The sequence below is a fragment of the Malania oleifera genome, chromosome 7 (genome assembly GCF_029873635.1).
Source record: "Malania oleifera isolate guangnan ecotype guangnan chromosome 7, ASM2987363v1, whole genome shotgun sequence".
Classification (NCBI taxonomy): domain Eukaryota; kingdom Viridiplantae; phylum Streptophyta; class Magnoliopsida; order Santalales; family Ximeniaceae; genus Malania; species Malania oleifera.
In genome coordinates this window covers 90,999,628-91,022,675 of record NC_080423.1, presented here as the reverse complement: position 1 = coordinate 91,022,675, position 23,048 = coordinate 90,999,628, and the positions used below count along the sequence as shown (strand labels likewise).

Genomic DNA, 23,048 nt, shown 5'->3' with positions numbered 1-23,048 from the left:
ACCAGGGAGTAACGTGCATCGGATGTAGGAATCCGAGCTAGTGTACCAGATGAGGTAACGTACATTAGATGTAGGAATCCGAGCTAGCGTACCAGGGGGAAACGTGCATCGGATGTTGGAATCCAAGCTAGCGTACCAGGGGGTAATGTGCATCGGATGTAGGAATTCGAGCTAGCGTACCAGATGGTGTAACGTGCATCACATGTAGGAATCTGAGCTAGCATACCAAGAGATGTGGGGCCCATAAGCAATGTGGGGTCCATGAGCCATTTAAGGGTTATAGGAACCTAAGCCAGCAGGCACATGCATTCCAAAGGAGGTAACGTGCATCGAATGTAGGAATCCGAGCTAGCGTATTAGAGCGGGTAACGTGCACCGGATGTAGGAACCTGAGCTAGCGTACCAAAAGTGGGTAACATGCACCGGATGTAGTAATCCGAGCTAGCGTACCTGGAGAAGTGGGGCCCACAAACCCATATGGGGCCCAATTGAGATATGTGGGGCCCACAAGCAATGTAGGGTCCACTAGCCATTTAAGGGTTATAGGAACTCGAGCCAGCAAGCACAAGCATGCCAAAGGAGGTAACCTGTATCGGATGTAGGAATCCAAGCTAGCGTACCAGAGCAGGTAAGGTGCACCGGATGTAGGAACCCGAGCTAGCGTACCAAAGGGGGTAACATGCATCGAATGTAGGAATCCGAGCTAGCATACCAGGGAGTAACGTGCATCAGATGTAGGAATCCGAGCTAGCGTACCAGATGGGGTAACGTGCATCGGATGTAGGAATCCGAGCTAGCGTACCATATGGGGTAACGTGCATCGGATGTAGGAATCCGAGCTAGCGTACCAAGGGGTAACGTGCATCAGATGTAGGAATCCGAGCTAGCGTACCAGGGGGTAACGTGCATCGGATATAGGAATCCGAGCTAGCGTACCAGGGGGTAACGTGCATCGGATATAGGAATCCGAGCTAGCGTACCAAATGGGGTAATGGGCATCGGATGTAGGAATCCAAGCTAGCGTACCAAGAGATGTGGGGCCCATAGCACATATGGGGCCCAATGGAGATATGTGGGGCCCACAAGCAATGTGGGACCTACAACGATGTGTGGGGTCCACAAGCAATGTGGGACCTACAAGGATGTGTGGGGTCCAGAAGCAGTGTGGGACCTACAAGGATGTGCGGGGTCCACAAGCAGTATGGGACCTACAAGGATGTGCGGGGTTCACAAACACCATGGGACCTACAAGAATATGTGGGGTCCACAACCAGTGTGGGACCTACAAAGATGTATGGGGTGCACAACCGTGTGGGAAGGTTTTGACATGAGGTCTCCTCGGAAAGGCCTGGTTAAAATTGGGGTGTCTACAGCTGCCCCTCTTTGTAGATCTTGTTCCTTTGGGGTAATAGTAGGAACTCTCCTATGTTATCTATAGCAACAGGCCTATGAAGATAAAAGACACCTATTTTAACCAGGCCATACAACTAATCACGTGTTGTCTTCTGAGTAAGGTTATGTGCCGATCAGAAAAAGGGAAGATGGAGGGTGACCCGGATCGAAGATGTGGCATGATCTGGTCCGTCTTGGGAAAACATAGATCGTGCGGTTAAGGAGAGGTGCCACGTGTTAGTGATTGGGTGGCGGGTGTATGTAGGTGTGGATTGATGACGTGGCTCAATCCAAGCGTTCCTTGGAAAACACATATTGTGCGATTGAGGAGGGGTGTCACGTGTTAGTGACTGAGTGGCTGGTGCACGTGGATCGATGATGTGGCTCAATCCAAGCCGTCCTTGGAAAAATCAGATCGTACGGTTAAGGACAGGTGCCATGTGTCAGTGACTGAGTGGCTGGTGTATGTGGGTGTGGATCGATGATGTGGCTTAATCTAGGCCATCCTTGGAAAACACAGATCACGCGGTTAAGGTGGGGTGCCACGTGTCAGTGACTAAGGGGCTGGTCAAATGTGACCCGGATCAAGGCGTGGCACAATCCTAACCGTCCTTGGAAAACACAGATCGTACGGTGATCAGGGTGGCCATGCAAACTTTTTGTGTTTGGGGGAAAATAAGCCAGTGTTGGTGACCGAGTAGCTGGTCAAATGTGACTCGGATCAAGGCATAGCACAATCCTGACCGTCCTTGGAAAACACAGATCGTGTAGTGATCAGGGTGGCCACGCAGACTTTTTTGTGTGTGGGGGAAAATGAGCCACGTGTTGGTGACTGATTGGCTGGTCAAATGTGACCCAGATCAAGGCATGGCACAATCCTAACCGTCCTTGGAAAACACAGAGATCGTGTGGTGATCAGGGTGGCCACGAAGACTCTTTGATAGAACGGACGGCGAATTGCCACGTGGTTGAATATTGTGGCTCCGGGGCTTTAGATATTTAAACCTAATTTTTTTGATCTGTTCATTTCCCTGCGTTTCATTCTCTCGAACGCCCTCTCTTTCTCTCTTCTCTCTTCTTTCACCCTCTCTATTCTCCTCTTTCAATCTCTGTGCTCTACTCTTATTTTCTGCAAACTTGAAACCCTAGCCCCTCTATAATTTCTTTCCCACTCTTGCCTATCTCCAAGCTCTCTATCTATATACCGTTCTTCAGAGACCTTAGATCTTGGCAAACTTAAGATCCCAAACATCTTTAGAGGTGATCCAGCTCCGATCGGCCTCCTATTTTGTTTTCGCGGTCAGATCTGGAGAGATCTGGTGAAGCTCAGACAAATGATGGTCACCGGGAGTACCCCAGTAGGGAAGATCCACACAGATGCAAGGGGAGTTCTTTCAAACTCCCAAAGGAGATAAGCTCTTTCTTTCTTCCCTTTATATATATATATATATATATATATATATTCTATCTTCAATTTTGTGTATGCTTGATTGCTGGTTTTTATTTTCATATAAATTTAGGGCTTGAGGCATTTAAGGTTTCTGGTTTAGAAGTTAGGGTTAGGGTTTCAAACATTAGGGTTTCAGTTGGGGTGGTGAGGTCGATGGTGAGTCGACTCGTCTTCGACTCGAGTGAATTCGGGGAATCATGAGTGAGCCACATGGGCTCTATCACGTGTTTAGGTCACGTGTGGTCTTTGGGACGGGCTTGAGTGAGTTGGGCCTGAGTTTGCTTTTAAAAAAATGGGCTTTGATTGAGTTTTAAAATGGGCTGGCCCAATTTAAAAAGAAACAGGGCCCAAGTCATTTTTAAAACAGGCCGGCCTACTTTTCCTTTTAAAAAATAAGGCCTGTATCTATTTAAACGGTTGGGCTTGGATGGAGTTTTAAAACTGGGTCGGCCTAATTCAGAAAGAAACAGAGTCCAGGCCATTTAAAACAGGCCGGCCCACTTTCCCCTTAACAAAATAAAGCCTGGGTTTATTTTAAATAAATGGTTGGGCTTGGATTGAGTTTTAAAACGAGCCAGCCCAATTCAGAAAGAAACAGGGCCCAAGTCATTTTTAAAATAGGCCGGCCCACTTTCCCTTTTAAAAAATAAAGCCCGTGTCTATTTAAATGGTTGGGTTTGGATGGAGTTTTAAAACTGGGTCGACCCAATTCAGAAAGAAACATGGCCTAAGTCATTTTTAAAACAGGCCGGCCCACTTTCCCCTTTAAAAACAATGAAGCCCATGTCTATTTAAATAGTTGGGCTTTGTGCAAAATAAACTGGCTTCATGTTCTAAAGAGAAAAACAGGCCTTAGGAATAAATGGGCCCCTCGCCTTTTTCTTTTTCTTTTTCTTTTTCCTCTGGTTTAGATATTATGACTGCTCCACGTTTCCCAAAATCTATCTCGGGATTTTTTTCTGCCGCCTTGTGAACATAATCCTCCACTGAGGGGACTGCACAACTCCTACAGCTTACCTCGCTCACAAACTTTGGGGGCTTCTCGATGCACGTCACCTCTCTCGTCCTCCTGTCAGACACACATTTAGCATGGCAATCTTTTTTATTCTATTTAAACGGACTTCCTCTCACACCTAAAGACCACAGACCAACTCCACGCGTGACTGTAACCTATCTTTGGCCATCCTCTATTACGAGAAACCGCACCTCAACTATTTTCAAATATCTCAACACTCTTAAACGTTTCTCATGGCTAGGGCTTCGTCTTCCAAGCAGGGTCCTGATTTGAATGTGGCACCCGAGGTGCCATCCTGTTCTACTGTTCTCAATTCCTTCCAGCTCTCTCCTTAGTTCCAAAAAGAAATGCTAAGGAATGAGGCAGTACTGGCCACGATGTCCGATGTAGGCATAGTCAATTAGGCACTCTATCATAGTGCCCAGGCAATGTCTTCGACATCTCACCTTGTCCGTCGCTTGCAGAGATAAAACGAGACCGTGACCCTCCTTAGGAATGAAACCTATGCCTTACGGATGAAATACCAAGAGGAACAGCGGAAATTGAGAAACTTAAGGCAAGAAAATATGATGTTAAAACGGGAGATCGATGATTTGAGAAAAATGGTGGCAGTTTACTCCGACGACCTTAGGCCTAGAATACCTAAGTTAGAGAAAAACCGGGAGGACATCCAGCGGGAGCAAAAACGGCTCAAAACCATGGTGTATGGAAAAGGTCAGACTTCTCGTTCTTCAGCCTGAAATGAGAATCCGTCTGTATGTGACCTGAAAAACGTCAGACTTTTTTTTTTTGGATTTTAGGAGAGATTTGGTTGTAATCTCCCAAGACCATGACTGTAATCACGGTATTCCTCTGCCATAAGTGAGGGCGATTAATAAAATTTGGGTGTTTTTTTTTTACTGAGGACAATAGTATTGCTGGTACACTGAACTGGGTTATAATATCCTTTGAATGACTTGTTATGGATGTAAAAATTTGGGCCATAGGGGTACAATGACCAAACCCCTACGATGGTTGGCTATGGATGCGACAAGATTAATCAAAAATTTATTCAACCAGGCAAGTACGAATGAATGGTGCTCTACTGCTATATGTATTCTTGTTACTAAATTGCGATGCTTGAATGCAGGGGCGTGTTGTTATATATACATGATGCCCGTTACATGATATGTCTATATGCTGCTACCTATAATGGGAATTCCTTTCACTAAATGCATGAGGATGCATGAAGTGCATGCATGAAATGTATGAGGATGCATGGCCTTTCTTCTCGATCCCGGATCTTGGCCACACTTTTAAGTTCTAGTCTGGCACGACGGTACCTGACTTTGCCTTAATTGGAACTTAACAACTGCCTCGGTTTCAATTATAGGCTATTAGTCTTTACCGCGTTTCAGATTCCAAAAAAGTCTCGAAATCTGTCTCAGTGCTTTTCTCATCACGGCTCTGACCATTTTCAAATTTCTACAGGCACTCAAAATCTGCCCCAGTGTCTGATTGTCGGTACTTTCTAGAAGATACTCAACATTTGTTATAGTGTCTGGCTGTCAGTACTTTCTTCAAAATTCGAAAGGTGCTCAATTTCTGCCCTGGTGTCTGACAGTCAGTACTTTCCATGATCTTCAAAGCTCAGGGATTGTTCAAGATCTGTCCTTGTAGTTGATCACTAACGCTTCCAGTGATTCCCAAAACTTGAAGGAGTACTCCGAATCCGACCCAACATTCCTTTATTACCGATGTTTGACATGCTTCAGGCTCCCCATTGGTTCCTGAACACCCTCTTGGTGTATTGGGTTCCCGATTTTTTACCTCAATAAACGGGGGATTCCTAATAATGAGAATAATCATGCATTTATGTCGTTAATGTGCTGAATCAAGACGTCAATCTGTTCGAAATAGTTGTTCTGTTACATTCAAAATTTATTCAGGAAAAAGATAAGTTTTACAATAGCATCCCCTGTTCTAAAAGGTATCGACATTAATTTGTGAAAACTAAAACCTCTTGTTCTTGTGACAACTGCCCCAATTTCAACTAGAAGGAGACTGGCCCTTTTGGTATTGTAAGGTTGAAAAGTGCCTTTAGGTCCATATTTTGCTCAAGGCTTATTTTGGTGCTTTGCTTCACATTTCGATCTCTAGATGGTCTTTAAGACTCGAGATGAAACATAGACTTGGGGATTTAGGTTTTCAGAAGAATGAGGAAACCAAGGCTCAAAAACCCATCCCATGGCAACAAATCCTGCCCTAGTTTGGGGTGAGATATTTTTGCAAGAGTTTGACCGAACTGGTCCTTTTGAACAAGCTGCCTACGTACCTTTTCAGGATTAGGTCATTACGTAGTTCAGACTAATATTGAGTCTGACAAATCATTTGAGGCAACAACATATGCCAATTTGGTCAAGTCTTTTCATCCGAGTTGTAATGTAGGTTGTGGGTATTGGTTAAAGAAGAAAGGGTGCATGAGGCTCGAACTTATGAATTTTTCCAAAGGGTGAATTGGCCAAAGATCACAAACGACACATATCTCCTGCCTTTCCTGTGCTTTGAATTTCCCCTTGTTCTTTTGCATCATTTTTCCATTTTTTCTTTTTTACAGGGAATCGTGCCTACATTTATTTATTTAGGCTTCGTTCGAGATCGGTCTTTCCAAAACTGCCCCAATGTGGGGTGTGATCCTTTGGCGGGTTTAAACGAAAGATTAAACATTTTTAGACACAATAGAGGGTATTAAGGGGTGTTTTCGTTCTCTAACTTTTAAGTAGCAGAAAAATGGCATGCCGTCATTTTGGCACTGCATTATTGGCTTACATGATTTGCCTGACCTTTGAAAATCCCAACCCGGTTTAAATTTTGGAAAATTACTTTTTCGAAGAAGATGGTTTCGATTTTAAAGCTCAAAAAGGTTCATCAAGTGATTAAAAACATTGGGTTCTTTAAGGGAACTGGTGGTCCAAAAATGGTCATCCGTCATTTAATCGAAACAATGAGCAAAGAGGGGACACATGAAATAACATTATGATCCTTCCATTAATTTCCTTGGGAGATGTATACAGCCATCAGGCATAATATTTCTTTACTGCATTAGAGTTAACAGGGTGCAATAGGTCGGTTTCCTCCATATTCACTAACAGTAGGGCGCCTCCTGAGAATGCCTTCTTTACCACGTAAGGCCCTTCATAGTTTGGTGTCCATTTGCCACGAGGGTCGGTATGAATCGGTAAAATCGTTTTCAGTACTAGGTCCCCCTCCTGAAACTATCAGGGCCGCACTTTTCGGTTAAACGCTCTTATCATCCTTCTTTGGTACAATTGTCCATGGGCCATGGCGACCATCCTTTTCTCCTCGATCAAGTTTAACTGGTTCTTTTCTTCTCCCTTTAGTAGTGCCCCAATTTTCATCTGCATGGGTTCTTCCTTGGTTCCAAGATTAATCATGACGTTGGGATCGCTACTAGTCAAGGTTGGTTTTTCATCGGACTTTAACATTCTTTCCATTTCAGGGGACAAGTTTATTTCTTAATCTTCATCTTTGGTTTCATGGATTAGATTTTCAAAGTTAATGTCAATTACTTGGCGAGGGATTCTGGTGTTGTTATTTTCTTTATTCCTGCATGAAATTAACAAACAAATTTTGATAGTTGATTTCCAAAATGCACATAAATGACAAGGAATGCATAATTCATTTTCATTAAGGAGCTTCCCCGATTTTTCAGTGGCCAGGGGAATACAAAAGAAAAATAGAACTAAACAAATCCTAAAAAAAGATCATTACATGATGATATCTGGTAAATCAAAAGAACTCAAGTTCTGAAGCTGTACTCCTGGTTGGAGATGACAAATCCACTCTGTAGAAGTGTTTGAGGGGATTTCAGCATCCAAAGCCAAACGATTTAGGTTGGCTTCTTGTGCCTTTTTGAGTTTTACCCCGACTATACCAATCTAGTCTCCCTTATGATTGGGTAAAGGGTTTCCCTGAATGCCCGTCGGCTTGTCATCAAAGGCCAGCCACCCTGCATCCTTCAATGACTGAACTTTATATTTGAAAGCCCAGCACTGGTCAATGGAGTGGCCCAGATAGTTTGTGTGGTATACACAGCGGGCATTGGGATCAAACCATCGTGGTAGGGGATCGGTGATGGGAATGGTTGGTATGGTCATCACCATTCCTCTCTCACACAGTTGAGGAAACAAGTCGGCATAGGGCATTGGGATTGGGTCAATCCTTCTAGTATTTCTCAGTGCATCCCTTTCTTGAACTTGATTGTTTGTTGGTGCTGGTCTTAGTCGGGGGGTTGCAAACTGGGGCCTGGGGCCCATATGTAGTGTTTGGTTTACTACTAGTTCCATGTAGAAATTTCCCCTAGGTTGTTGACTTCGGCTTCTCTGCTTTAGGCTCCTGATAGACCCCTGTATCATTTGGGTCTCTTCTTCCTTTTTACCTTTGACCCACTTCTTACTTGGTTCATTATCGACAGTGCCAATCTTTATCCGTCCAGTTTTGACGTCGGCTTCCACTCTGGCCCCTGCCGCCACAATGTCCATGAAGTTATGAGGGGTGGACCCTACCAGATGTGAACGGTAGGGATCTTTTAACGTCCCTACAAACATCGATATTGCCTCACGATCGCTAACCGAAGGGTCCACTTGAGTGGCCGTGTCTCTCCAACGGTGTGCATACTCCCTGAAAGTTTCTGTTGGCTTCTTCTCCATTTCAGAATGAGACATCCTATCCGAAGCCATCTCCAAGATATGACGATATTGCGCTTCGAAGGCATCGGCCAAGTCACCCCATGTACGGATTTGGGCCTTATTCTGCTGGACATACCATCTAGTCGCCGTCCTAGTAAGACTGCTTCGGAAGCAATGCATCATCAACTTCTTATTATCGATATAGGCAGCCATCAACTGACAATACATCCGGAGGTGGGTCTGAGGGCATGTGGTCCCATCAAACTTCTCAAAGTCTGGCATCTTAAACTTTGGAGGAAGGACTACATTAGGCACTAGGCAGTAATCTGAGGGTCTAGCGGTACTGGCGGTCCGAGTCCCCTCTATGGCCCTTAGCCACTCTTCCAACTCATCACAACGGTATTCTGTCACGGTCTTGCTTGTCCCTACACCCGCAATTTTTTATGAGGGCATCCCCATTCCTGTCACTACCGGGATAAAAGGTGGCGTGCCATGCGGTAGTTTCTCCGAGGTGAATGGGGGCGAACCAGAAGATTGCCCATGAATCGGCGTAAAATCAGGAGGGTGGATAGGGTCATTTTCTTCTTCATGATCCTGATCTTTGACTGTCTTCCCATTGTTCAGCAGTAGGTCCAATATCTTCTTCAGTTGATTGCTCAGCTCTTCCTGCCCCTGCTTGATCCCCAGAACATGGCTTTCCAACTATTCTGCCATAGCTTTTGCTTTTCTGCGAATGTTGTAAGGGTGTGTAGTAGTGGGCTCAATGTTGGGATTCTGAATTTAACTTGGTCTGACAGGAAGTCAGAAAGTGATTACTGGCCCCTTGGAGAAGAACATGTATGCATGTATGCATGGAATGCAACCTAATTAATCATTTGGCCAAGGTTTCGGGAAAAACTTCAATGATCTCAAAGATGATCCATTTTCCCCTGGGTAGGGTACTTTAAGAGATAAAGTTTGACTTTTAAGTGAATCAGGCTTTTTTCAAAACATTGGCCAAGTGATATGGATGTCTGACATGGAGGTAGGATGTACAAAACACAAGGCATTTCATATATATAAAAGACATGGATTACAACATGTGGAGAAGGATGTGGTTTCTGTCCCGACCCCGAGGAAGGTATGTACATAGGGTCCTCTAAGGCTCTACCCTAGGCTAGGGATTGTGGATGACCACGTGTGGTTAAGCTCTATCCTTATAGAAAAAAGGTTCCCAGATTGAAATTCCATCCTCCCTCACAAAAGGTCCAGATAGAGCTCGTGCTGAGCAGAGTGGTTCGCGGGTCCCCATAGGCCATGCCACATGGGAACTGGCACTATTACACTCCTTTCTAATCCTAGCTGGGAAAGCCCGGGTGTAGAGCTGTGAGAGTGTGTGAGTTTAACCATTTCAACCTACACCCCCTACCCCACATCCATCCATTATTCAGAACACATGCTTAATAAAATAGCAAGGGAAACAAAACATCATGCTTATCCAAGGTACTTCTAATCACATGCTTAGCAAAAACAAACAGAACCAAACATATGCTTATTCAAAATCAAAGCAAGCAAGGCATTCACAATTATTCATGTATATGCAACCAAATTTGTTCAAAAATGAAAGGGAGTAATCAAAAAGGCTTATTTAGATTTGAGATCGGGATAATTCTTAATTAATCACTGGCTCAACTCTCAAGTATCCCTAGCGGAGTTGTTAAACTGTTGCGACGTCCCGGACTCGGCCTAGAGAACCAATCTTTGGTTTAAAAATGGGTTCGGCTTGCGAACTGGGAAAAATGAATGTGTATTTTGAAAATGTGAATTTTCGTGGAAAACGATGTGTGGTGGAGTCGCCACTAATCTTTTGAAGTGTGCTTAGAACACTTGATTGCTACCTCGTTAGGGGTAGAATCGGTCTATGTCACCAAAGTTGGGCTCGGGAGTATGGTTATGCAAGGGAAAGGTATTAGCACCCCCTACACGCCCGTTCTTACGAACGGTACTAGATTAATAAAGAGTTTTCCCCAAATAAATGTAATAAGTCTTTAAAGATTACTCCCTTTCAAAAGTCAAAAAAATGAAAATACTATATAGGTATTCCCTCAGAACTGGGGCAATCCAATACCCCAAAGAGCCAATGCTCTTGGTCGCAATCATCGGGAAGGAAAATCAAAAATAGGATTCAAAATACGCTCCTGGGGATTTTGAAATCTATAGGTTTTTTTTAAAAGTATCAAAAATACTATTTCCGGAGGTTTTTGAAATTTGTTCGGGATTGGAATGATTTTTTCTTGTGCCTAAAAAGATATTTTTGTGATTTTTCCTAAGTGTGAAAATGATTTTTGTGATTTTTCCCGAACTTTCAAAATAATACAAATGAAATCAGTTGAAATCAAAATGTGAAAATATTTTTGGAATTTTTGAAAATTTCGTGATTTTTGTGAATTTTATCGATACAACAATAATATACAAGCAAAATGGAGAAAACCGGGGTGAACCAGTTCGGGAATGGTGAGCCGATCAAACGTTGACTGGTTTGGGGAAAAACCAGTTTAAGGTCTTGGTTGAGACCATTGATTTTTCGGGGTTTTCCAATGTTCTTCCGAATACAACAGAATTTTAGACAACAATCATGAAAGTCATAATTTTAAAGGTATGACTTTAGAATGTATGTTTGAAAATTTTGAATGTAAGGAAATAGATCTAACATTTGCCAAACATGTTGGAAACTTTCTTGGATTTTCTTCAAAAATTTTCAAATGTAAATTAGTTTCAAAGCCTTAAAAATTTTTGAATTTTCTTTGACAATTTTTATGAATTTTTGTGTCTTTTATGAAATTTCTTTTTTTATTTATATATTTTTTATGGGTTAAAAAGAAGTTATTTAAAATAAAATAAGAAATGAAACAGAATCAAATAAACCAGCAGAGGCTGGTTTAGGAAAGGGGGGCGGAGATGTAACATAGGAAGAGAAAGTTCATTGGTTTTACCTATCGTCTTTTTTTCCTCCGGTCTTCCTTCCCTGTCTGTGAATCTGCAGGGGTTGGTCTACAACATCTTCTCGAGGGTTGTTCTTGAGCTCTTACTCGAGGCACTATGGAGTACCTTCTTCCAATGGGGTGACTCAGCACCGGTAGGAAAAGGGATCAATCGATCGCTTTATCTTCTTTCGTTTTCCTCTGCTCCGGTCTTCTTTTCCTATTGGTGAGTCTACTAGGGTCGCTCTACAACGTATTCCCGAGAGTTGTTCTTGAGCTCTTATTCGAGGCACTATGGGGTTCCTTCTTCAAAATGGGGTGACTCAGCACCGATAGGAAACGGGATCAGTCGACCTCTTGATCTTCACTCAAAAAAAACTAGCTTCACAAACTCATGATAAAAAACTTCAATATTTGAAATCTTCTCCTTACCACCGCTAAGAGCTCTCCTCTCTTTGTGCTTGGAATGAGAGGGCTATTTATAGGCTTAGCTTGGGGCAAGCATAGGAAAGAAGACAAAAAGGAGTGATGATTAGGGGAAACAAGTATGGGGGGAAGAATGATGAAGGGAAATTAGCATGAGAAGAATGGTAAAAGGAGATAACATGACATGTGGTGAGTGATGATGGGGGGAACAAAGTATGAGATGAAGAATGATGAGGGGAATATAGTATGGGAAGAATGATAAAGGGAGGAAACATGACATGTGGTGAGTGATGATGGGGGGACAAAGTATGGGATGAAGAATGATGAAGGGAATATGGTATGGGAAGAATGATAAAGGGAGGAAACATGACATGTGGTGAGTGATGATGGGAGGACAAAGTATGGGATGAGGAATGATAAAGGGAATATAGTATGGGAAGAATGATAAAGGGAGGAAACATAACATGTGGTGAGTGATGATGGAGGGACAAAGTATGGGATGAAGAATGATGAAGGGAATATAGTATGGGAAGAATGATAAAGGGAGGAAACATGACATGTGGTGAGTGATGATGGGGGGACAAAGTATGGGATGAAGAATGATGAAGGGAATATAGCATGGGAAGAATGATAAAGGGAGAAAACATGACATGTGGTGAATGATGATGGGGGGACAAAGTATGCTTGCATTTGAAAAATTAAAATAAATAATAATAATAATAATAATAATAATAATAATAATAATAATAATAATAATAATAATAATAATAATAATAATATGAGGGTTCTAGAAGCTGTGCGGAGCCCATCAGAGATGTGTGGGTCCCACGCGCCATGTGGGGTCCACAAGCCGTTTGAGGGTTACAGGAACTCGAGCTAGCAAGGCACCGGATATGTGGATCTGAGCTAGCGTACCAAAGGGGGTAACGTGCATCTGATGTAAGAATCCGAGCTAGCGTACCAAGACAGGTGGGGCCCAATGAAGATATGTGGGGGGGCCACAAGCCATATGGGGTCCACGAGCCATTTGCTGGTTATAGGAACCCGAGCTAGCAGGTGCAAGCATGCCAAAAGAGGTAACATGCATCGGACGTAGGGATCCAAGCTAGCGTACCAGAGGGGTTAACATGCATCGAATGTAGGAATCCGAGCTAGTGTACCAGAGGGGGTGACGCGCATCGAATGTAGGAATTCGAGCTAGCGTACCAAAGAGGGTAACATGCATCGGATGTAGGAATCCGAGCTAGCGTACTAGGAGAAGTGGGGCCCACAAACCGTGTGGGGCCCACAAGCAATGTGGGGTCCACGAGCCATTTAAAGGTTATAGGAACCTGAGCCAGCACGCACAAGCACGCCAAAGGAGGTAATGTGCATCGGATGTAGGAATCCGAGCTAGCGTACTAGAGCGGGTAACGTGCACCGAATGTAGGAACCCGAGCTAGCGTACCAAAGGGGGTAATGTGCATTGGATGTAGGAATCCGAACTAGCGTACCAGGGAGTAACGTGCTTCAGATGTAGGAATCTGAACTAGCGTACCAGATGGGGTAACGTGCATCGGATGTAGGAATCCGAGCTAACGTACCAGGGGGTAACGTGCATCGAATGTAGGAATCCAAGCTAGCGCACCAGGGGGTAACGTGCATCGAATGTAGGAATCTGAGCTAGCGTACCAGATGGGGTAACGTGCATCGGATGTAGGAATCCAAGCTAGCGTATTAAGAGATGTGGGGCCCACAACACATATGGGGCCCAATGGAGATATGTGGGGTCCACAAGCAATGCGCGACCTACAACGATGTGTGGGGTCCACAAGCAGTGTGGGACCTACAAGGATGTGTGGGGTCCAGAAGCAGTGTGGGACCTACAAGGATGTGCGGGGTCCACAAGCAGTGTGGGACCTACAAGGATGTGCGGGGTCCACAAACACCATGGGACCTACAATGATGTGTGGGGTCCACAACCGTGTAGGAAGGTTTTGACATGTGGTCCCCTCGGAAAGGCCTGGTTAAAATTAGGGTGTCTACAAGCATGATTGGTCTTGAATCTACAAATTGTTAAAATAATGTTTGTTGTAAAGGGGAGTAGAATAATGCTAGTTGTAAGGGGGAGATTTTCTTTTCAACGCTTATTCAAATATTTTTGCTCCTCATTTGTCATCATAAAAAAGGAGAGATTGTTGGCCTGACTGAGCTTTTCAATCTTGTTTTTATGATAACAAAATGAAGGATGCTTTAACATATGGTGTTGAGTGATTTGATTTAGGTAAAAGGACACTCATGGTTGATATGCTGAAGTTCAATGTCAATCCAGTGGAAGCTCCTCAGATTATTGAGGTCAATAAAGGACAAATGAAGAGGATAAAGGCCAAAGAATTCTTAAAGTCAAAAGTGCACCTCGAGAGGCTGAAGAACTTAGTGTATAAGGAAACCATGATTAGAATGACTGTTGTAAGTACTTCAAAGCCAAATACAATCTAGATATATGTGAAACTTTTATAAATCAAAACAAACTAAGAAACACATTTTTGAAAGACTCTAAAATTTGTCTTTGATTAAAAGGCCTCAAGGGAAGAAAGTTTTTAAAGTAAAAAAGGAAAATACTGAGAGCCAAGCGACTGCCCTATATAGGTCGACGACTGCGACAATTTAAAAAAGAAATAATTTAGGAGGCAGTAGGGTGCCAGATGATTGCCTAAGCACTGACAGGCACCTAGGTGGTCAAGCCAGGTGACTACCTGTGTCCTGGCAAGCAGTCCTACTAGTCTTCTAGGTTTTCAATTCTAACCATGGCAGGTGACTGCCACTTATAATAGATTTCAAATCTTAACGAGAAGTTTTTCAAAATTTTGAATTTCAAAATTAACTCAACAATTTAATGATTTTTCAAATGTCACCTAATTAAAAGAGGACGTTGTGTCTATAAATACCTCTTTGGGTAATAAAAAATAGAGAGAGCATACACAAACAAGACAAGTCTAAGAGATCAAACAAACAATAAGCTGAAATTCTTCCTGCACTGAAATTCTGCTTAGGTTCCTTTACTCATATTATTTTGCTGGAGAAAAACTCTATGTTTTTCGGCGGATTGAAAAATCAAAAGCTTGGTTTCGAGTTACACTCAAGTCTTTTTAAAGAACCATCGGTGACTTCTAAAACTTTAGAGCGTCTGTGTTTTATTTAGCTTTGGTGTTTTGAAGTACAATTTAGAATTGAATTTGTACAACCTGCTCTGAATTTTGAGAGTATTTTTTGTATGCAGATCTACTTCTATCTTCTTGTACTTTGAACGATTCAAAGGTTTGTTGGATCGTTGGACCAAGCACAGGTGGAGAGGTTTCTTTTTCTGAAAAAGAGGGTAAATTGTGTAAGGTTTTTGTTCCACCCGGAAGGAAAAAGATATAGTAAATTCCTTAGGTGGTTGACCTAAGGAGAGGACGTAGGCTAGGTATAAGCCGAACCTCGTTAAAGTGGTGGTGTCACTCTCCTTTCCTTACTCTCTTTTAATTTCAGCAACGATATACCCTGCGTGGATGTTTAATACTTTTAATTATAAAGCAAACACATATTAGAAATTAAGTAAACCCAAAAACTAATTTGTTCTTGGGCTTTCGGAAACCAAAATAGAGTACGTTGGTTAATCGATCTTTTGCGGAAATCGAAAAGAAGTATGTTGATTGGTTAATACCCAAAAACTTATTAGCTGATGGTCTAATGAAGTTTTGATATTGAAAAAGTATTTGGATGTCGTTGTCATATTCAAATCCAAAAGACAATAGCAGGAGTTGTATATTCATATACAAGGACTCTAAATATTCAAATTGATTTTTGTTGTGTTGTTGTTGGGTTTGAATGGTAAATTAATTGATTGTATTTGTTGATTGTGGATTGATTAGAGAAAATAGGAGTTTGTGTCGATTGCCTCATTTACAAAAATACAAGTAATCCTCAAGAGATTGCCAAAAAGGGACAAGAGTTCTAAAAAAGAATCAAATAAATTTTAAATAACCCAATTCACCCCCCTCTTGGGACTACACCTTGGGTTTCAGTCTTACCCCAAAAGATATACCTACTCTGCTCCCATGACAGATCCGCTCTAGTAGAAGTGTCGGTGGTGGCGAACAGAGCCCAACAGTAATTCTGGATTTTCGATCGGCCGAATATCGGAGACGAGATTGAGGAGAGTGGGAGAGAGGGGACGAGGAGACGGAGGGGGGATAGAGGCAAATTTACTTCCGTATGAAGGATCCTAAGATCCTTCAGGATATGCATATATATATATATATATATTTTTATATTTATATCATTATAATATTATATTATTATTATATTATATTATTTAATTATTAATAATAGTAATATTAATTAATTAATTTTTTAAAAAAATTAATTTTAATTTTAATTTCAATTTTTTAATATATATATATATATATATATATATATATATATATATATATTGTAATGACCTGCTAAATTAACTAAGTTTTTTTTTCCTCTTTATAACCATAATAATTATTGTGAAATTTCATTTCTCTGATACCTTCCTATATAAAATTAGTTATCCACTTAAGCAGCAAGAAGCTAAAATCACACAACCACCACCTTATACAAATATGTACAATACTAGAGAGCTACAATGTTCCCCAACTATACATATATGAATATTTTCCAAAATACCCTCAACTGTACTAGAGCTATACAAAAATCAATCTCCCAAAAATACTCACTCTACTAACAGGGAGGTACTGAAGCCCCTTTACCTGCGAGCCTGATCTGCTTGCCTGGCTGGATCACCTAAAAAATATTAATTTAATGGGATGAGACGACACTCAGTAAGACGAAATATGCTATTGCTAGTATGTGACAAATGAGTTACAATACTAGGAAAATTTGTTTCTGTATAATCATGTATAATTGAATCTATAAATACAGTACAAGTAATATAAACCATCACCTTTTCCATGGTTCTTAACATATCTGTATTTTAGGTTTCTATACATAATACTTTTAATATATATATATATATATATATACACGTATATTCCCTATTTCTATGAAACTGTACATACATAATAATAATTGAAAACTTCCATAGATGGATAACTGTATGTCATGATTTAACCCCTTATGATAGGGTTGTGCAGCCCGTAGGCGAGATCTATCACTAGCTAGCCTACCAGGATAAACCACTATACTCCGTCAGTCCAATTGGCCCTCCTCAACCCATAACTAATGGGGAGTCTGTCCACACGTGGGCACGCTCGACTTATCTACCACGTATTATCTAAATAGGTGGTTGCACTCTATTCTGTATATAGCAATGGTACTGTGCTTTGTAAACTGTATCTGTAATGGTCCATCAGTGTCTGATACTATATAATACCTCTCTATATACAACTATCTATTTTACTATGATTCTGTAATAATTGTATTAACCATGACATTGTAGTAAACTGTATTATATCAACTGTGTTTCTGAGATTAACTATAAATCTGTATGTCATGGTACTGTAAACTATATAATCATGGTATTCTGAAAATTCTATAAAACATATTCAGTGTCTGTATAACATAACTCTGAAAAATACTGTAAAACATTTTTATGTACTATATCTATATTCAAAAGCCACAAAGTAATTTAAAACATAGTAAACATACTTGATAAATTGTATAAATTTCTGCTGTGAATAATAATATGGTAATAACATATAATTTATACTCGAAACATACTAGAATTGCCTAGCATAGCATATTTCCCTTACTTGGTTCCTGCTAAAGTCCTCTACTATGACGGGTCTTACACTCGCAAGGTTCTCCACTCAACACCCTGAAAACCATATATCCCAAAACAAAGTATTACTATTTCTATGTCTACAGCATTTCCTACAACTGCTAGAAAGTCAAATTTCAACAAAAAGGTCTTACCCTGAATTTGGGATGAAATCCAATTTCGTCCCACAGACAATCCGCTTTAGCAGACTTGGAGAGAACTTCCCCAGGAGCGTCATGGTGGCCTCAGATTGTCGATCCGGCAGCTAATGAGGCCGAAATTGAAGAGAGAGGAGAGAGAGACCGTAAAGAGAGGGGAGAAAGAGAGTTTTTGTGAATTTTCTACGTAAAAATCTGAGTTTCAGCTATTTATGGAGTTGGATTCATCAACAAGACACATTGCCTCGTCAATGAGTCCTGTAGAAAGTTCGTCGACGAACCTGCACCCTCGTTGATGAATTTCAGACTTCAAAAAATCTTCTCTCGATATCTTCTCATCGACAAGATCCTGAAGAACCCTCATCGACGAAACCCCTGTGTTCGTCGATGAGGCCTAGAAGAATTTCTTGGGTTATTACATCCCAAAGTGCAACGTCGTCGACGAACGCTACCTGCTTCTGTTACCGCTTCCATTTCCCTCCCTCTTTATTTATTTAAATACCATTATTATTCAGATCATTACATATATATTTTAGGATCACTGCATTCTCCCCTCCTTAAAAAAATTTCGTCCTCCAAATTTATTAATTATTACCAATCACATTCTTAACTTACTACCCCTGTCTACAGAAGAGTCGGTAGCCACCCACATAGCAGCCCTGTCCTAAGTATATTAACTACCCTCACTTATGGCGGAGGAACATCGTGGTTACAATACTGCCTTTGGGAAATTACAATAATCATAACAAAGTTTTCCAAAGACTATCCATAATTAAAACTATACACAACTAACCACAAAACCTACTCTAATCCCTCTTTATACAACCATACCCTTACTCGTCTGGAACTAGCCCTCACTTAATAGCCGCGGGTACTTCTGGCGTATTTCTGTTTCTAACTCCTAAGAAGCCTCCTCAACTGCATGATTTCGCCACAACACCTTCACTAACAGTATATCCTTAGTACGCAGTGTCAGTATTTTCTGATCTAAAATCTGAACTGGTACCTTCTCGTATACTAGAGTATCCCCGATCTCCAACGATTCATAATTGATCATATGCAAGGGGTCTAGAATGTAGAAGGGGTCTAGAACATACCTCCTCAACATGGACACATGAAACACGTTGTGTATCCTGGACAACACTGGGGGTAGTGCTATCTTGTACACCGCTAAACCAATCCTCTCCAGAATCTCAAACGACCCAATATATTTAGGGCTCAGCTTGCCCTTCTTTCCATACCTCATCACCCCCTTCATTGGAGCAATCTTCAAGAATATCATATCACTTACTTTGAATTCTAGCTCTCATCGACAAGTATCCATATAACTCTTCTGTCGACTTTGGGCTGCCTTGATCCTTTCCCTGATAAGTTTGACCTTTGTGGAGGTCTGCTAAACAAGTTCTGGTCCAAAAATCTGCCACTCGACTACTTCAGCCCAGTATAACAGAGATCTGCACCGGCGACCATACGAAGCCTTATATGGTGCCACTCCAATGCTGGCCTGGTGACTGTTATTATATGCAAACTCAACTAATGGCAGATATCGGATCCAACTGCCCACAAAATCTAACACACATGCTCATAGCATAACCTCAAGAATCTGAATGTTTCATTTAGACTATCCATCTGTCTAAGGGTGAAATGCAGTACTAAAAGTAAGTTGAGAATCCAACGCTCCCTGCAAACTCTTCCAGAAATGGGAAGTGAACCGCAGATCCCGATTTGAAGCTATGGACACAGGCACGCCATGTATTCTGACTATCTCTTGAACATTGAGTTCTATCAGCTTATCGATGGAATAACTTGTTCTAATCGGAATGAAATGGGCAGTCTTCATCAATCTATCAACCACTACCCATATGGCATGCCCATGTAATGATGGAGGAAATCCTGATACAAAGTCCATCGAGATATGCTCCCACTTCAACGTAGGGATATCCAGTGGTTGAAGTGGTCCCGCTGTCCTCTGGTGTTCTGCCTTCACCTACTAACATGTCAAGCACTGACCCACAAATTTAGCAATTTTTCTCTTCATGTTACTCCACCAGAACGATTCTCTCAAGTCTTTATACATCTTCGTGCTGCTCGGGTGAACAGTATAGAGATAGCGGTGAGCTTCCCCTAGAATCGTCCTCTTTATCTCTGCATCATCTAGCACACACAATTGAGTGTGAAATCTGAAAACTTCATCCTCAGCAACATTAAAGTCCCTGTGTTGCTCATCCTATATTGTCTCTACAATCTTCATCAACCCTACATCTTTCAACTGAGCTATTTAGATTCTCTCTCGTAAAGTCGATTAAACCACCAAACTATAAATGAATGTCTGGTGATTCCCTTCTACCAATTCTGCACCCAACCTCTCCAAGTCTATCACGATCTGGTGTGAAACCATAACTGCTGAGGTTGACATACCCCCAGATTTTCGGCTCAATGCATCGACTACCACGCTTGCCTTTCCTGGATGATAGCTAATGGCGCAGTTGTAATCCTTTATCAACTCGAACCATCTACACTGCCTCATATTCAACTCCTTCTGGGTGAAGAAATACTCGATACTCTTATGGTCAGTAAAGATCTCGCACCTTACACCATAAAGGTAGTGTCGCTGGATCTTCAATGCAAACACAACTACTGCCAGCTCCAAGTTGTGTGTAGGACAGTTCTTTTCGTACTCTTTCAACTGGGAGACGCATATGCAATGACTTTCCACTGCTGCATTAGAACACAACCAAGTCCCTTCTCACCTGATGGAAGGGTCAACACTGGGGCAGTGACTAGACGCTGCTTCAACTCCTAGAAGCTCTGCTCATATTCATCGGTCCTATCAAACTTCAAATTCTTCCTCGTGAGTCGTGTCAAAGACCCTGATAATCGGGAGAACCCCTCCACCAATCGGTGGTAGTATCCAACAAGACCTAGAAAACTTTTGACTTCCTGCACATTCTTTGACCTTGCCCAATCAACTATAGCGTTTACTTTGCTCGGATCCATTGAAATCCTTTCCTTGGATACCACATGACCTAGAAATGCAACCTGCTCTAATCAGAATTCACATTTCTTAAGTTTAGCAAATAACTTCTGTTCCCTGAGCACCTGAAGTACTAGTCTCAGATGAGCTTCATGCTCCTCAGGGCTCCTCGAATAGACCACGTGGGCCCAGAGTGCTACTTTAGTGACGTCTGTGTACCTAATACCTTGTTCACCATATATAAAACATACATATGTAGCGAAAATAAAATACAAAATCCTCAAATTACATTACCAGAGTTCTAACTATCTTTATATAGAAATATATTCATTTCCACATAATTACATCTTATAAAACTATAAAAAAAAATCTCTATCTACACACCACCTACATAAATTTACACCTCTAGCCCGGCTCCTCTAGCCCGCTAGACCCAATCTCTAGGATTTCCTGAAAATATAGTTTGTAAAGTAGGGGTGAGGCACAACTCAATAAGGGAAAGACTAAGTTAATGTTAGTGTGTGGCCAGCATGCATTTAGTGTACAAAAAATAACCAGTTCACTAAGTAGATAAACACATTTATGAAAACATTCTTTTTTTACACTCACACACACAATTAGTCGATGATAGGGAAGATTACCCACCCATACAAGTAGCCTCCCTCTGCTCTAGTACCATTACTACTACCAGGGCACTCACCTTTCTCTGTAAGCCCTCGAAGTTATCTTATTAATTAACCAGATTAACATAAATTAACAAATATGAATATAAGACACTCCCTGTGACAAACATGCCATTTACTTCCCCATGGCCCGAGTTGTACAGCCTGAAGGCTAGACTATTATCCTGGGGGATCCACTTAGACAATAGTCATCTGTACTCTTCGCTAACATACTCCGCGGGTCTATGCAGCTCCAACTACTGGTCTGATTGCCCTCACCCAAGGGTGCATTCACCTCACGTAGGCAAATCGGATAAGGCCACCCTACACCTCTCAGCATAGGTGTGGGCGCACATGGCCACATAACAAATCTCTAGCAACGGTACCGTGCTCACAATACATTGGTCCACAGGGTTCCTAATGCATATCATGCAATTTAGATAATAGAAATCACCATTTAAAACATCAATTCACATATATTCCCTATTATTCCAAAACCTGGCCTCCAGCCACAAAATACAACCCGACTCAAAGTAGTTTAAACAAAACCCTGGCCCTCTGCTGTCAAATCAAAGTCCTGTACTTTTCACGAGGAGTTCCGGTATTTTTCACAACAATTCCAGTATTTCAAAACCTCAAATCTAGATATACAATAATCTATACAAATTAAATCATCTGCCATACAATTTTTCACATTTTAATATATCCATATAAACAAACAAGCTTTCCACCGTTTGTTTTATTCAAAAATACCATACCATATATTCTAGGTTTGTAAAATCCATTTCGAATGGCTGGTTTTCAAAATAACCTTTAAATCACAAATAAATAAATATATTGGTATAAACATAACAATTAAATTGATTCAAATTTCATAAAATTACTGACTTAACTTAATCCTCTTACCTGATTCTTGAAAAACCCGATAACACCTCAGCCTACGCCTAAGGCATTCAAAAACCCCTGAAACCTTGAAATTCAAATTTCACTACATTACTCATCACAATCCCTAGAGTAACTTTCTATAAAATTCCCCTAAGTTTTGAATACCCTAAATAGGCTAATAAAGCCTAAATTATTAAACTTACCCCTGATTTAGGATTGGTGCCCCGGGGCTCCAATTCGAAAACTCACCCCAACTAGATTGTAGAGAATCTCCCCACGAGTCTTCTCCAAATTTTCATTTGTTAATTGGGCTTATAGTTAAAGAAAAATTGAGGTAAGTTTGAGAATTGGCTTTACCCCAAAAGATATACCTACATCGCTCCGACAACAAATCCGCTCCAGTAGAAGTGTCGGTTGCGGCAAACAGAGTCCAACAGTATTTTCAGATTTCAATCGGCCGAATATCAGAGATGAAATGGAGGAGAGTGGGAGAAAGGGGATGAGGAGACAGAGGGGGGGGGGTGGAGGCAGATTTACTTCTACCTGAAGGATCCTAAGATATATATATATATATACTTGCCGTACTCCAACACTTACAACCCTGGTTGGAGAAGCCATCCCAATTTTAGTTGGAAGTCTAATTCCAATCAGCCTGCACCATCCAACCACAA

The 23,048-nt window shown here is 41.4% G+C and overlaps 2 protein-coding genes across 2 annotated transcripts in view; both read right to left on the bottom strand.

Annotated features, from left to right (window-relative positions):
* The window catches only part of LOC131160927 (extensin-like), a 40,700-nt gene extending 33,349 nt beyond the window's left edge, over positions 1–7,351 (bottom strand). The window contains exon 1 of the mRNA XM_058116800.1: positions 7,164–7,351. Within this exon, the coding sequence (XP_057972783.1) occupies positions 7,164–7,351 (188 nt within the window). The remainder of the gene's footprint in view (positions 1–7,163) is intronic.
* Positions 7,352–7,795: 444 nt separating this feature from the next.
* Positions 7,796–20,383, bottom strand: LOC131160926 (uncharacterized). Its single transcript, XM_058116799.1, has 3 exons — positions 20,204–20,383; positions 9,073–9,217; positions 7,796–8,970 (listed from the first exon to the last, which is right to left on the bottom strand). The coding sequence occupies exons 1-3, from the start codon at positions 20,381–20,383 to the stop codon at positions 7,796–7,798; spliced, it is 1,500 nt and encodes a 499-aa protein (XP_057972782.1).
* Positions 20,384–23,048: the final 2,665 nt, after the last annotated feature.

What these genes read in the sequence shown, in the direction of transcription:
- LOC131160926 (XM_058116799.1), bottom strand. Translation starts at nt 20,383, where the DNA reads ATGAGGCAGTGTAGATGGTTCGAGTTGATAAAGGATTACAACTGCGCC. An exon ending in AGAGGTTGGGTGCAGAATTG is followed by an intron (nt 9,218 to 20,203) that starts GTAGAAGGGAAT and finishes GGGATCAAGCAG; the next exon opens with GGGCAGGAAGAGCTGAGCAA. An exon ending in GATTCATGGGCAATCTTCTG is followed by an intron (nt 8,971 to 9,072) that starts GTTCGCCCCCAT and finishes TTGCGGGTGTAG; the next exon opens with GGACAAGCAAGACCGTGACA.